This window comes from Pseudomyrmex gracilis, unplaced genomic scaffold (assembly GCF_002006095.1).
Source record: "Pseudomyrmex gracilis isolate BER0280 unplaced genomic scaffold, ASM200609v1 scaffold_55, whole genome shotgun sequence".
In the NCBI taxonomy this organism is placed as follows: domain Eukaryota; kingdom Metazoa; phylum Arthropoda; class Insecta; order Hymenoptera; family Formicidae; genus Pseudomyrmex; species Pseudomyrmex gracilis.
The window spans coordinates 819,034-833,135 of NW_018020639.1; the positions used below are offsets into that span (position 1 = coordinate 819,034).

The window sequence follows — 14,102 nt, forward strand, 5'->3', positions numbered from 1 at the left end:
TACAAGAGATATGTAAAGAGATATGAAATCATTTTCCTATTGTACTTATCTCACGCGTATACATCAAAAGTTGAACATGTGTGTAGATTTCTATTAAAAATTATAAATTTTTATAATTTAATTATAATTATAAATAAATAATAATTATAATTAATTATAAATATTGTACAAACAACAGTCGCATAAACATATTTTAAAAAATTATTATAAATAAATGCGGTGTGTATATATATATATATATATATATATATATACATACATATATATGCCCTGCAACTTTTGTTATTATCTAAAGTGTGAAGTTAATTGATTAGATTAAAATACTTTCTAACCCGTATACTGAGAAGTTTGTAGACTCATTAAGTATTAAGTACATTGCAAAAGAGGATTATTATATTAAGCTACGTCTATCTCTTTGTATTGTATATTCTATCCATCAAACCCCATGTTATGTTACCGGGTATTCTCTGATGTTGTTCTATTAAATCTCTAAGTGAATCAGCAACCTGCAAAGGTCAATAATATTTTTGAGCCACTGTATTATTAGAAAACAATATATATGCGCAATATACTTTACATTATTATATTTATTCACCTTTTGTTGCAACTCTTCCGGTGTGAGAGTCCCGTCATATGGAATAGGTTCACCCACATATGTAACCAATTTTACCGGAAAGCCACCGTAGATAGGTGCAAAGGGAAATTTTGTCTTGGCATACATCCTCAGCCACAGCCTTCTTCCCCAGCTTACGGTTCTAAATGCTTCTCTGATATTTTTAGTAAATAAAGGAACTATGCTCTAATAAGAAAGCAAGTATATAGTAAGCAATAATAAACGCCGAGAGGGAAATCAGGAGAGATAAAAAAAATTTCATCGGAACGTACCACTTTGGCGTCCAGAGCAACTTTCGCAAATCCCATTCTTTTCTGCCACATGAGTTTGTAGTACGAGTCCCCGAATTGAGCCTCGTAAACTCCGCCCGGGGAAATAGCAAGCATGTTTCCCTCTTTTAAAATAGCGGAACATGTTTGAACTGTGCCAGGTATTACTTTCAAAACATCCGAGATGATGGACCATCCAGGTAACTTAAAGAGAAATCGATCGGCTACGGTATGGATTAGCTTCGAATTGAACAGGAATACTTTGGATATGAAGTAGTATAAGTCAATTGGAATAGCACCGTGATAATATATAAATAAAACTGGCTTGTCCTGTGGAATATTTTCCAAACCCACAACCTCATATCCTGTTCAAAATATGCGAGAAGAGAATTCCGTTAAACCTTTACAAACTGGCAATATATATATATTGTTACATTTGGTGTAACAGCATTTAGTATTGTTTATTTAAATTTTTAGCTTACCATGCCAAATCCAACCGTGTGCATCCCAGATAGCTGCAACTGCGTAACGTGCTGCATTTTGCCAGGGAGTGCCATAAGCGTTTCTTAATCTGACTCTGGAGAAGACACATTGCAATATTTTAATATTTAACAAAATCATACGTATAAGTTTATTAAAAAACAAAAATTTATTATGTATATTAAAATTCTCTTTTTCGCTATTTGTATTAAAATTTATAGATTTGTACAAAAAAAGCTAATATATTTTAAAAATTTATTACAGCATCAGCAAATATCAGTTACGTTACGTAAACAGACCTCCCAAGCGATACATCACTTTGAAATTTTTTCAAACCTGTGTAGCTTGTAGACATATAATATTAGGGAAGTTGAGTACAACAGCAACGCGATTACAAGCGGTAGCAGAAATGTTATTAGAAGTGGCATTAAGAGCCATGTCAGCCACAATGTAAAATCCAGATCAATGTATTCAACTGAAAAACACAGAATAAATTCATTTAAAATTCAAATCAATTATTTGTGAATCTTACAAATATGTACTGAGAGAGTTTATTAACTGAAAAACTAGCTTCGTTATAAAAAAATTTATGCGTGAATGAATATTGCATGTGAACATGCTTGTGGTAGTTCTTGTTGTTACGAGAATAAGTGTTAAAACACAATATTGCAATACATATATATGTATATATATATATATATATATAAATTATATCAATGAACTGCTGTGTGTTTTACCTATAACATCTTCTATCATTGGCCATATGTTGGATATAATGGAAAACATGTTTATAGATTTAATATTAAAAAGAGATACATATACAAAGAGATCAAAAAATTTAGCTCAGAAAAACGATCAAGATTGTGATTCTGTAGAAAGCACCTTCATATTCATGTGATTTCCACTGTGAATTCCGATTGTCACTACTATATTATTCATGCGTGCTCCAGCATTATACGCGCTTGTGTGTGTGTATGTGTATATATGTGCATTTAAATACCGGATCATTAATTATAAGCCGTTGCATATTAATCGTATCAAACATGTCGCAACAACAAATGCCATGAATATTCGACAAATTCTCTTCAACGCGCAAAGAATTCGCGAATACAATTAAAACGCGACATTGTAAATTGCGTTTGGAAGAAAAATATCTATATCTCTCGACTATACAAAACCGCACTGCTCCGACGAACTGTCAAAACCGCTGCTCATTGTTCGGCGTCAACGTTTCGAGACGACAGAGATCGAAGTGCGCGATCGCAATAAGGATACGGAACAATAAGGTAAATGGAAGGAGTAATCAGCTGATACGTTGAATACCAGAAGTATATAAACGTACTTGTATTTGGGGTACCCCCAATATACATGTACAATGACGTTTTCTGTAATTTTTTAAACGTACACCAAGCGTCAGTAGTGTCGTTTCATTTCCGGTTCGGGCATTTTTTTTCGGGGGAACGAACGGGCACGAGGAATAATAATTTTTCGTAATCGTTAAATATATATGTTTGCAAACGACACACCTATACGCCGCGTTTAACAAACGGCATGTTCGAACGAGATAAAAAAGGGAAGTAAAAAAATTTTCGTATTATGTAAAGCGGTCTGTACGCGGAACGTGAATATATACAATCGAAGTCCCGTGTGTCCGGGGTTTTTTCGTCGATATAGAAATATCTATATCTCTACACGTGCATCCGAAGACGCGAGCAATGGAAGACGTTAATGGCGCTGAATGTACAACGGTCGAGAGACGAAAGGGTCGATTCTCATTGGTCGAGCAGGCGCTGGTTCCAGGTTGTCGACCAATGCGCGGCGGGACTTCACCGGACTCGGCCTCTCACACGCACACGCATCTCGCGCGAGTTGCGTTACGTAGAGCCGAAGTATTGGTGGGGTTTGCTTGGGTCCGATACAGATGATACGCGATCGGAAAGGAGGTTTTGCATTCGATTCGTATCGTATCGTCCGGGGTCAGTCGGGGTTTTTTAAATGCCGTTTAAAGTGCACGCACGTAATATAACGTTGGTTATGTGAGACTCGCTCGACGCGAAGTGGAAGCAAATTCGATCGTGAGCAAATAATAATTCCCGTCGACATTCTTTGCCCCAGGTTTTACGCTCATATACGTGTGTATATATGTGTTTCGCTGCTGAACCACGAAGGGACGGAAATCTCTCTGTCGCACGATCGCGAATGCAGTTGTCCGCTATTCGACGTCGTATTATGATCAATTTTCGTGTTTTGATCGCGCATTAGCACCAGCAATTGGCCAAATGAAGGTAAGGCGCAATTTGTTTTGCGGAGATGAAAGCGTGGAATATAACATCGCTCTCCTAGAACGCACGGACAAAGGTTAAAACTAAGCGTGAACCTTGTGCGAGAGCTACTACCGATCTCGCATGACGTCTTGTTTGTTGTTGTGGCACAAGTTCGAGTTTTGATTCTCGTCTCGATTTTTTTGACACGTATTTCGAACAATTGTAATCGCAAAGTAATCGCAAAGCCAATCCTAATTTTTTTTTTGTCCGACAATTTTGCGACAACTCGCACTCAACTTTTGCAATTGCTCGAGAATTTTTTGTGGAATTTATTTCAATGAGAGAGAAAACGTGTTCTTGGAATGTCAATAATTCTCTCACCGCTGCGAGACTGAGCTTTGTAAATTTTTACAACTTATCGAGTTACTTAACGAGCAACGAGTCTGAAAGATCAGCGATTCAAGAAAGTTGTAAAATTGATAAATGAGACTGACGTGATGGATGACATGTTTTTATTCATCGTTGCCTCTCGTTTATGTATTCCCTTTTGATTGTATAACAGAGATTACTTGTTTGTAACGATGGTTGTCTGTTGTGATAATTGAAAGTTGTTTTTTTTTTTTTTGTATTAGAGAAAGTGTCTCTGTCATCTTGACAAAATAACAAAAACAAAACTATATGTATGTACATATGCACATACATATCATTTTTCTAAAAACACAATGACACAAAATATACAGCATTTGATTATTATTTTATAGATAATGTCAGATGATGACGCTGCATTGGACTCAATGGATACTGAAGAAGAAATTTTTAATCGAACCTTGGAGACAAATGTCAGGCGATCTAAGAGCTTACGCAAGCTAAGATCGCATTCCGGATCTAACTCGCATATAACTAGAAACAATTTGAGTGTACGTCGCAGTACACGTAATAGAATGCAAACTTATGACAACCTCAATACTAGCTGGATATTAGGTAAAATAAATCGGTTTTTTTTTTTTTTTTTTTAAATAAAGCAACGAAGACATATACATCCACACACACACACACATAGACACTTTCATATCACATGTATTTTAATTTTGTTGTCGATACAGTATTTTCTGTGAAAGTTTATAAAAATTTATCAAATTTTTATCAGGAACACAAACGTTAAAAGGATATCCTATGTTTCAACATGCCTCTTCTTCGGATAAAGAAATAGACGATGTCTCCGGAAGAAAGCGCGATCTGCGAGAACGCATGCCTTTGAGATCTCGTGAAAATCATCCACCCACCAAACCTCCGACCAGACATCTTCGTGATAAAACGGAACATGATCGTCAAAATAGTAGAGAGCTCAGAGGTAGAGGACCCGAGCGCGATCTTAAAGAAAGAACAGAATCGAGCAAGGACGTCAGTGAACAAACAAAACCAACAAACGATGAGAAAGATACCAGGTAGTTTTAATATAAAACTTTGTGTATTTAATAAGTACTTAATGAAAAAAAACCGCAATTGTAATGTGTTGTCTGTAATATTGCCCTAGAAGAAAGTCCGATAGCCCGAGCAGATTTAGAGAAGGTCCTGTAACGAGACTGTGCGGAAATATTGTTGAGAAAACCGAAAAGCCCAAAGTACAGCAGGATGAAGCTGATGACGATAGTTCCCGGGAGAGCGAAAAGCCGGAGAATAACGATAATTCTGAAAACGAGGATGTGAGCAAACTTGTGCATTTTATATATTTTCGGCTCTTCTTTTTTGTGAATAATAATTTTTATAAAATTTACGTGTATTTTTTCGTTCGTATTTTAGGGATACGAGGATATGTATACGCGCATCAAGAGAACAAGACGCAGAACGCAACGTCAAATGCCAAGAGGTAAGAGAAACATTTTGGATTTACCGGTATTACGTAACTAATGTAATTAGACTTTTTTTTTTTTTTTGTAAAAACATTTAACATATCGCTTCGTTTGTGTCTGCAGTGGTGGTTAGCGATATGAGCGAATCGTCAGATTCACCTGGGCCTAGGAAGTACAGTTTACGTCAGAACAAGCCTACCGTAGATAGATTTCAGGCTAACGTAGAACCAGTTAGGCCATCTATTAGAGCCCTTAGAAGTGTTCTCAGCAATTCGATGAGGAGAAGGAAGCATAGAAACAAGAGTCCGAGTTCAAGTGACTCTAGTGACTCCGAGCCTCAGCGATACGACAAAAAGAAAGGCAAAAAAGCTAGGTAAGTTTATATAAATACGTTAAACATAAAAACTTTAATCAGGTCGGAGTTTCGTTCGCTTATGTATAAATAACGATAATTAATGTAATTTGCAGACAATCGGCGATACCGCAGGGCGGTCCACCGGATAAGAAAGCCGACATAAACCCTATCACTTTAGACACTAATATTAGATTTAGCGATGTCGGCGGTTTAGAATCTCACATTCACTGCCTTAAAGAGATGGTCGTCTTTCCCATGTTGTATCCAGACATTTTCGAGAGATATCACATTACCCCACCAAAAGGTGTTTTGTTTCACGGCCCGCCAGGTATCACAAAAGTCTCAGATCTAGCAAAAATAAACGTCAGTTTTCTAATGTAATGCGTACATGTTACGTAAATAAAAAAAACTTACTTAGGGACCGGCAAGACACTGATAGCAAGAGCGCTAGCCACCGAGTGTAGTCAAGGTAACAAGAAGATGTCGTTTTTCATGAGAAAGGGAGCGGATTGTTTGTCCAAGTGGGTCGGCGAGTCCGAACGCCAACTGAGATTGTTATTTGAGCAAGCTCAACAAATGAAACCGTCCATAATATTTTTCGACGAGATCGATGGTTTGGCACCAGTAAGAAGTACCAAGCAAGATCAGATCCACGCTAGTATTGTGTCCACGCTTCTAGCACTCATGGACGGTCTCAGTGATAGAGGAGAGGTAATAATAAATAAAAGTGACAAAAACAGATGTTTATCAAATCAGCCGCAGTATATTCGTTTGATATATAACGTTTGTTTTCGCTCTCTAAAAGGTTATAGTTATCGGCGCAACGAATAGAATCGATGCGATTGATCCGGCGCTTCGAAGACCCGGTCGTTTCGATCGCGAACTTTTTTTCCCACTACCTGCGATGAAAGAGAGATTGGAAATACTGAAGATACATGTCAGCAAATGGAAGAATCCGCCGCCCGATCAGTTGTTGGAGATATTAGCCGAAAAAGCAACCGGTTATTGCGGTTCGGACTTGAGAGCTTTGTGCACCGAAGCGGTGCTGCAAGGATTAAGAAGAACTTATCCGCAAATTTACATGACGAACGACAGATTATTACTGGATCCGGAGAAAGTTGAAGTAAGTTGTAATAAAAACAATTATAAGACATAAGTAAAAATAATAATCGTAAGTAAATAAGTCCGTTTTGTTTTTCAAAAATAATTATGAAAGAAATATCAAATTGTTTTACTAATTGACAGGTCAAAAGATGTGATTTTATACAAGCGAGTTATATACTCATCCCGTCATCGCACAGAGTAGCTCCGTGTGCGGGAAGAAAGTTGCAGCTGTTTATGGAACCGCTGTTAGGACCACCATTGGAAGAATTGACCAACTTAATCAAGGGAATATTTCCTCATGGCGTAAATCCCGCTATGGCAAAGTACTTATTTTTTATAATTATACAAGTTAATTATAAATGTAATAAAAAAAAAGATGTGTTGTGTCTTTTAGAGTTATTATTTGTACATTGTCTTTTTTTACGACTTTTTTTTTTGTAGAGTGAGGACTGCTAAGGGTGTCCATCGCCCAAGATTATTGATCTCTGGCGGCAACTTATCCGAAGGTCAAGGATCTAATTTAGCTCAAGCGTTATTATATTCCATGGAACACCTACCGGTCCAAATGCTAGATGTCAGCACGTTGTTCGCAGAGAGCGCACGATCACCTGAAGAAACTTGCGTACAGGTGATATAAGAATTTAACTTTCTAAGAATTTAAGTATTTTTATCTAAAGTGTGAAAATGAGACGACATGAAAATAATTGAAAATGTTATAAGTAAAAGGTATAATTTTATTTAATTTTTTCAAAATTTTATATTAAAAAGGAAGTCTTTTAGCTAATTCCAACTGGTTATTGTTGAATATTTTGCAGGTATTTAACGAAGCTGCTAGGAATGTACCGTCCATAATTTACATTCGCTCGATCAACCAATGGTGGCCTCTTGTCCCGGAAACAGTAAAAGCCGTTTTCTTGTGTCGCATCGCGGCTTTAGACTCTTCTTTGCCAATTTTAATTCTCGCGACGAGCGATTCGAAGTATCAGGATCTTCCCGATCAGTTGAGAAATTTGTTCAGTGAATTGCGCGGAGAAGTGTATTCCATGAAAACTCCCACCACCGAGCAAAGAACAAAATTCTTCCGGCCAATTTTCACAGTTCAGAGTTTGAAGCAGCCGCAGATCAAGAGCAACAAAGTGGAGATATTGGAAACACTGCCATTAGCGCCGGACCCGTTGCCAAAGAAGTTGACGGAAGAGGAGAAACAAATTATGTACGAGAAGGACGAGGTGTCTTTGAGGGAATTACGAATCTTCTTGAGAGAGATCTGCGCCAAACTGGCGAGAAATCGACAGTGAGTGATTTTTTAAATTTTATGCTCAGATCGTTTGTATCTTTGTGCGTTGAGCAAACGGACTGGAAATATTTGGCGTGATGTTTTTTTTTTTTTTCAGATTTTTCATGTTCACGAAGCCGGTTGACACGGAAGAGGTGCCGGATTACAATTTGATCATAAAGCAACCAATGGATCTGGAGACGATGATGACCAAGATCGACATGAACTGTTATCTGTGCGCTCGTGAATTTCTCGACGACATTGATCTCATTTGCAGAAACGCTTTGGAATACAATCCGGACAGGTTGGTAATTCAAATCGCAAAATAAGTAATTTTACTTAAAAAAACGAATTGTTGATAATATGGTTCGAAAAGAAAACGTTTATATATACAAATCTCGCGTGAAAGAATCAACATCTTACACAGAAGCGGTTATCGATATTATGTACATACTTTAAGGTTCTTTAGAGTAATGATATTTGTCTTCTTACACTGACATTCATATTGTGTGTTTTCATGTCAGCTTACGTGATAGGCCTTCCCTCGGAATATTAAAGAGGTAGTTGAGCTTTTTGCTGTTTATCCGTATAATGCTGTTATCTCGCTCTGTAGACAACTTAGTGGTTTTCAATTTAGAGCGCACCATAATCGTTGATGTTTTTTAACTAATGTTTTTTTTCACCATGCATCGAAGACCACTTCCCATTTTAGTTTCATCATGTGCTTTTTATTTATAAATTATAGACGCTAGAGATCATAAATTTCTGCGTGTTTCGCACAAATTTCAATAAACATTTAACTCTACTTTCATAGGGATCCCGCGGATAAGTTGATAAGACATCGAGCGTGTTCCTTGCGCGACAACGCTTACGCGTTGATAAAAGCCGAGTTGGATTCCGATTTTGAGGACAAATGTCGCGAGATTTCCAAGACCCGGCGTATTTTAGAGAACCCTTGCAACAACGAGGAAGAGAACAAGGATATGAAACAAGACAAAGAAACCACCGTCGTGAGCGAGCGTGCGGAGAAAAGGGAGTCCGTGAATTCTAGTCAGTCCGTTGTCGTGAACGGAAAGAGATTTGCTTCATCGAGGAAACGCAAAATACCCGCTTGGGCGCGAGGTTTCGTGAAAAAGGTTTCCAAGAAGAAGAAGATCGCTTTCGATGACAGTGTCACCGAAGTGGTTGCGAGTAAATCGTTAAACAACGAAAGCACCACCAGTATCGATTTAGAAAAGTTTCAGGAATTCGAAACCGAGGCGAATAGCGTCTTGAACGGTCACGTTGGATTGTTTGATAACACCGACTCCGAGAACGATTCGCAAAATGAAAATTCGAAGGAAAGCCAAAGCTCCGTTATCGCGGATCAACGAATAAATAATCTCGATCAAATACGAATATCTTTCAATGAGGAGGACAGACCCGTTAGAAATGATGATTCGAATTCGTCGTCTCGACGCGAAAGTATGGATGAACTTTCATTTGCCATTGAAAGCGATTCTAGTCGAGATAGGATCGATGATAATGAGAAGGTTCTAGTAGATAAAACCGAGCTCGAAAACGCATGGCACTTTACCGTTGATGCGACGAAAGATTTTCCCGTCGAAGTATTGTGCGACATTTACGTGCAACTAAGTAGATGCGTTGGTAAATATGCTCACAAGTATGATAGAAAATCACTGCCAAAGGTAAATATAGTTTACAAATATTTATCCAAGTTGTGAAAATAAGAATATACAGAACAATAAAAAAAAAAATATAACACGATTTATTTAATTTCTATAACACATTATGCATTATTATTGTTTGTTTGTGTTACAGGACTTGCTCAAGAAAGTGAAGAAGTTCACAGAGTACAACACACAGGTACAGGCATAGTACGAACGAAAAAATAAATCGCATTGCGAGTAATAACACACGACATATATGTTAATGCCATTGCAATATCTTTAACTGTATGTCAATTTTTTTTGTATATTTATACTAACTGCCGAATATTTACTATGCTTCTATCTCCAAATGAAATTTTAGGACGGTATATTTCTTAGTTCTTATACTGCCAGTCTTTTACGTAAATAATGGTACGTATCTACAAGATAATCGAGTTTTTTTTTTTGTTACGTATACACACATATATAGGGAATTATTAGTTTTTAAATATTTTTGAATATTCAAATTATTGACTTTTAATGTATATCTAATATTGACTTTCAATATTTAATACATTTGCAATATATATATTTGCTGAGTGAATTTCAGAAGAAATATGCAATTAGATTTTTTGTGTACATATTGTCGCAAGAATATTTAATCGATTGGTTCTCTTTTGATTTGATATCATTTTGCTTACAGACAAGTTCTAAGTATTGTGATTCTTAACCGCGTGGCTAAAGCATGGAGGAAGAAAGAGTTTATTTATCCGCTCTTTCTTGTTGATCGCGGTCACGTCTTTTTTTTTTTTTTTTTTTTTTAGGAAATATAAAAAATATCTGATAAAAAAAACAATTAATTCGCGTGACTAGATCGTTTGCGTACTAGGGTATTTATTATTATTTTTATCAGTATCGTAGATGCTAATTACAATCTTATATCGTTCTTAATATTACTTTATTGAGATTATATTATACACACTACCTGCATCATCACAGTGGTACACCAAAATAAGACAGAAAATTAGTAAAGTGCTACATATTCTTGTATAATAATAGAAGTACGATAAACTTTTGTTTGTATGAAGAAAGGTTCAAGACGAATTTAAACAAGAAGCAACAAGAATTAACGTAAAAATACGGGAATTGGTACATTCATGTACTTAACTATTTCCATCGAGATAGTTTTCCATTAACCCTTTCGCTACTTCTTCGCAGACGATTAGTCCATCCAGCGAAATATATATATTTTTCGCACAACGATGTTGTATAATAATTTTGATATATACGAATGCCCGAATTTATTTTCAATCACTCACCACACGCAATTTCGCACCTCTAATTTTGTACGTAGTCTCGAATCTCTTGTAAATAAATTTTTTAACAAAATGCGCGAAGAGAAGTCCGTATATATTGCAGAAGAAAGTTCTCATGGCTAATTGCTGCCGTAGCGAAAGGGTTAAATATACTCACGTGTTAACAGTACAATGATCGTCCTCAAGTGTAGATTTATTATCGCATTAAATAGGATGCAAGTTCAAGTACTTTGTTATATATCGCCGATGAGAGGGAATCTCATCTCTCTAGATTTGAAAACGATTTACAGACACGCAGGAAGAGTCAGAATACGAAAACGTGTATTTTTTTTCTATCGATAACGTTGTGGATTTCCTCGTGTATTGATATATACCTCGCTCTAAAAAAATGTATCAATTCGAATTAGTATATTAGCATACAGAGTATAATAAATATAAATATACTTGATGTAAAAAAAAAAAAAAAAAAGATCAAGCAGGTTAAAGCTTAATAATAATACACAAGAACAAATTGCATTAAAAAAAAAAAAAAAAAATTAAGTTCAGCTTGTGAATGGAAATTTTATTTGACATTTGTCGTGTATATTCTCAAACAAGGTGAGAAATATGTAGGCAACAACATTCGTTTTCATCAAAATTTCAATTTAAACTGAGAATCGAGAAAGAGAGAAACGTTCATTTATTGTGATTTAAAAAGTGTTTTTTTTTTTTGCGATTTGAGAAATATCTTATCGGTAATTTGTCCTCGATTCGTACAGAAATCATGCGCGAGACGTTTAAAATGAAATGCGCGACTAATCTGCAAGTTAGAAAGACCAAAGTTGTAAAAAGATTAAGATTTTACTCGTTGAGGATGAAAACAGGGCACTTGAAATATATATAATACACATATACATATTATTAAATATAAAATATATACCTCGACAAAGCAAAAAAAAAAAAAAACGCGTGATGTGGTAGTGGCGGGCTAGTTGGTCACGTTTAGATAAATTGTGAGGCTTCAAGAGAAAAAAAAAAAGTGAAGAACTGATATTGTCAACACTGATTTGTCTCATGTGTGTTGTATTTCTGTGAGAATGGAGTTGGTGCTTAAATTTAGTAGCACATCATGAATAGACGCGTAAGAATTGGAGAAGTTGAAGTAAAAAGAAAAAAAGTTAGTTCCATATCATTAAAAAAAACAGACAAATGAGACAAATAATTGATTTTTTTTTTAATCGATAACATAGAATAATTGAAGCGATAGCAACGTTGACTTTCAGGTCGGCTCTAAACATTTTCCCAATATCTGGCTGTCGTTTTACGAAGCATCTCAGAATTGTTGTCGCATTTTCTACGTGTTTATGTGTTCTCGTCTCTCGATCTCCCCTTCACATATTTCTATATTTTAATTCCAATTTTGAACACGCGCTCTATTTTTCAATTTGTTTGCAAAGAAACTATACATGTCTCAATTTTGAAGCAACTTTCTTAATATCTGAAAAAAAGATTTGCGACAATTCTGAGAAACTTCATTATCATACACACACACACACACACACACACCCATACACACACATATGTATAAATAATACCACACAAACATTTAGGGTATAACATGCCTTCTAGATTCGTGTATTGGTTGTGATTTGCTATAATTGTAAAACGGTTAGTTACCAGACGGAGTTGTATCGCATACAAAGAGACGGAAACTCGGTTTTTTACTTAGCCGTTTCTTTTTTTTTTTTTTTTTTTCTTATCGAAAACGGCTAAAAAGAGAACGGATTCTTCTCCGATAGCTAAAAGTACGTTTGAACGCAATACGTACGTAATTGTCGGCAAGCGACGTGCATGCGACTTCGCTGCTGCTCGAAATGATACGATCGAATAGGGAAGAGATACACAGATAAAAAAAAAAATAAGTTTTATTCAAGTAAAATTGTGATTCACGTGTGTAATATCTTTCTCAGGTGGTGTTACATCGCACTTTGACGATGTTTCATTGCCGTTTAGTTTAATTTAAACAATTATATACAATTGTGCTCACATTTGCGAAAATTAGTCCGCAAAGGTTTTTTCATCGTATATTCTAGCGTATTCGTTTCTCGCGACGTTTCTCGCGACGATGTACTTCGTTCGGCGAAGGTAACGGTGTTAGTTAGTGCAACAATTTGTTTATCTGACGAGAGTGAATTGTTCGTCGAAATTTATATATCGTATTACTTGAAAAAAAAAAATTCTTTAGCGAGTAGAATGAAAAGACTGAGGTTTTTCGACAAAAAAGAAACAAGTTGTTCGCTTTTTAGTGTTCGTATATATTGTGTGTAAAGCAACACGTCCTCGAATTCAGTTTTTTAATTAGAGAAGAAAAGTCAAGAAGAGAAGAAAGGAAATGATCGTGTGCTTTAGCATGTCGAGCTGTCGCAGATTCCATTAACTCGCCGATCGAACCCGAGAGGAGATTTCGTTGTAAGTGTCCGGTATATATTTGCCAAAGAAAAAATTAAAACGAGACAGACACGTTCTAGCAAGATTCTCTTTTTTTTGTGTAACATCATGCGAAGTGTTAAAAAAAAAATGAGACACACATACATACACACACACACACACACGAGAAAGTTACAACCGCGATTAACTATATACTTCGAAATCGGCGCTCAACATCGAGCGGATGTGATTTTTCTAGCTGTTACAATATTTACATTCCGCTTTGAATTAAAAAATGTAATCTAAAAACAATCATTATACTTATTCTATTCGATTTTATGTTTTTTTGACGCTACTTCTGGACACAACTTCTCTGTCGTTTTGCTGTCCTCAGTGCATATACGTAAAGCAAAGCAATGCGTTATATCGAATTGTAAAGTTATTTCGCGAACACTGCCGAGTACGAATGACCACACTTAATCCTCTCTTTCTCTCGAAAATTAAGAAAAAAATAAAAAGT

General features: G+C 36.0%; 2 protein-coding genes across 10 annotated transcripts; one reads left to right on the forward strand and one right to left on the reverse strand.

Annotated features, from left to right (window-relative positions):
- Positions 1-321: 321 nt before the first annotated feature.
- Positions 322-3,076, reverse strand: LOC109853809 (transmembrane protein 68). Of its 5 annotated transcripts, XM_020426268.1 has the most exons (7): positions 2,245-2,314; positions 2,100-2,111; positions 1,699-1,837; positions 1,365-1,459; positions 886-1,247; positions 596-799; positions 322-506 (listed from the first exon to the last, which is right to left on the reverse strand). In XM_020426268.1, the coding sequence occupies exons 3-7, from the start codon at positions 1,788-1,790 to the stop codon at positions 408-410; spliced, it is 852 nt and encodes a 283-aa protein (XP_020281857.1). In that variant the 5' UTR covers positions 1,791-1,837; positions 2,100-2,111; positions 2,245-2,314; the 3' UTR covers positions 322-407. The 5 variants fall into 5 exon arrangements, with proteins under 5 accessions (XP_020281857.1, XP_020281854.1, XP_020281858.1 ...); XM_020426265.1 differs by lacking the exons at positions 2,100-2,111; positions 2,245-2,314 and adding an exon at positions 2,705-3,076; XM_020426269.1 differs by lacking the exons at positions 2,100-2,111; positions 2,245-2,314 and adding an exon at positions 2,363-2,446.
- On the forward strand, positions 2,583-11,670 carry LOC109853808 (ATPase family AAA domain-containing protein 2-like). 5 transcript variants are annotated; one of them, XM_020426261.1, is made up of 17 exons: positions 2,583-2,648; positions 3,478-3,647; positions 4,388-4,607; positions 4,774-5,071; positions 5,161-5,329; positions 5,427-5,493; positions 5,600-5,849; positions 5,945-6,159; positions 6,250-6,542; positions 6,637-6,954; positions 7,077-7,258; positions 7,377-7,563; positions 7,751-8,229; positions 8,330-8,515; positions 8,736-8,771; positions 9,026-9,899; positions 10,033-11,670. In XM_020426261.1, the coding sequence occupies exons 2-17, from the start codon at positions 3,642-3,644 to the stop codon at positions 10,087-10,089; spliced, it is 3,837 nt and encodes a 1,278-aa protein (XP_020281850.1). In that variant the 5' UTR covers positions 2,583-2,648; positions 3,478-3,641; the 3' UTR covers positions 10,090-11,670. The 5 variants fall into 5 exon arrangements, 4 of the variants coding, with proteins under 4 accessions (XP_020281850.1, XP_020281849.1, XP_020281851.1 ...); XR_002250155.1 differs by lacking the exon at positions 2,583-2,648 and having other exon boundaries at positions 3,253-3,647; positions 10,033-10,292; positions 10,564-11,670; XM_020426260.1 differs by lacking the exon at positions 2,583-2,648 and having other exon boundaries at positions 3,253-3,647.
- The last annotated feature ends 2,432 nt before the right edge of the window (positions 11,671-14,102 follow it).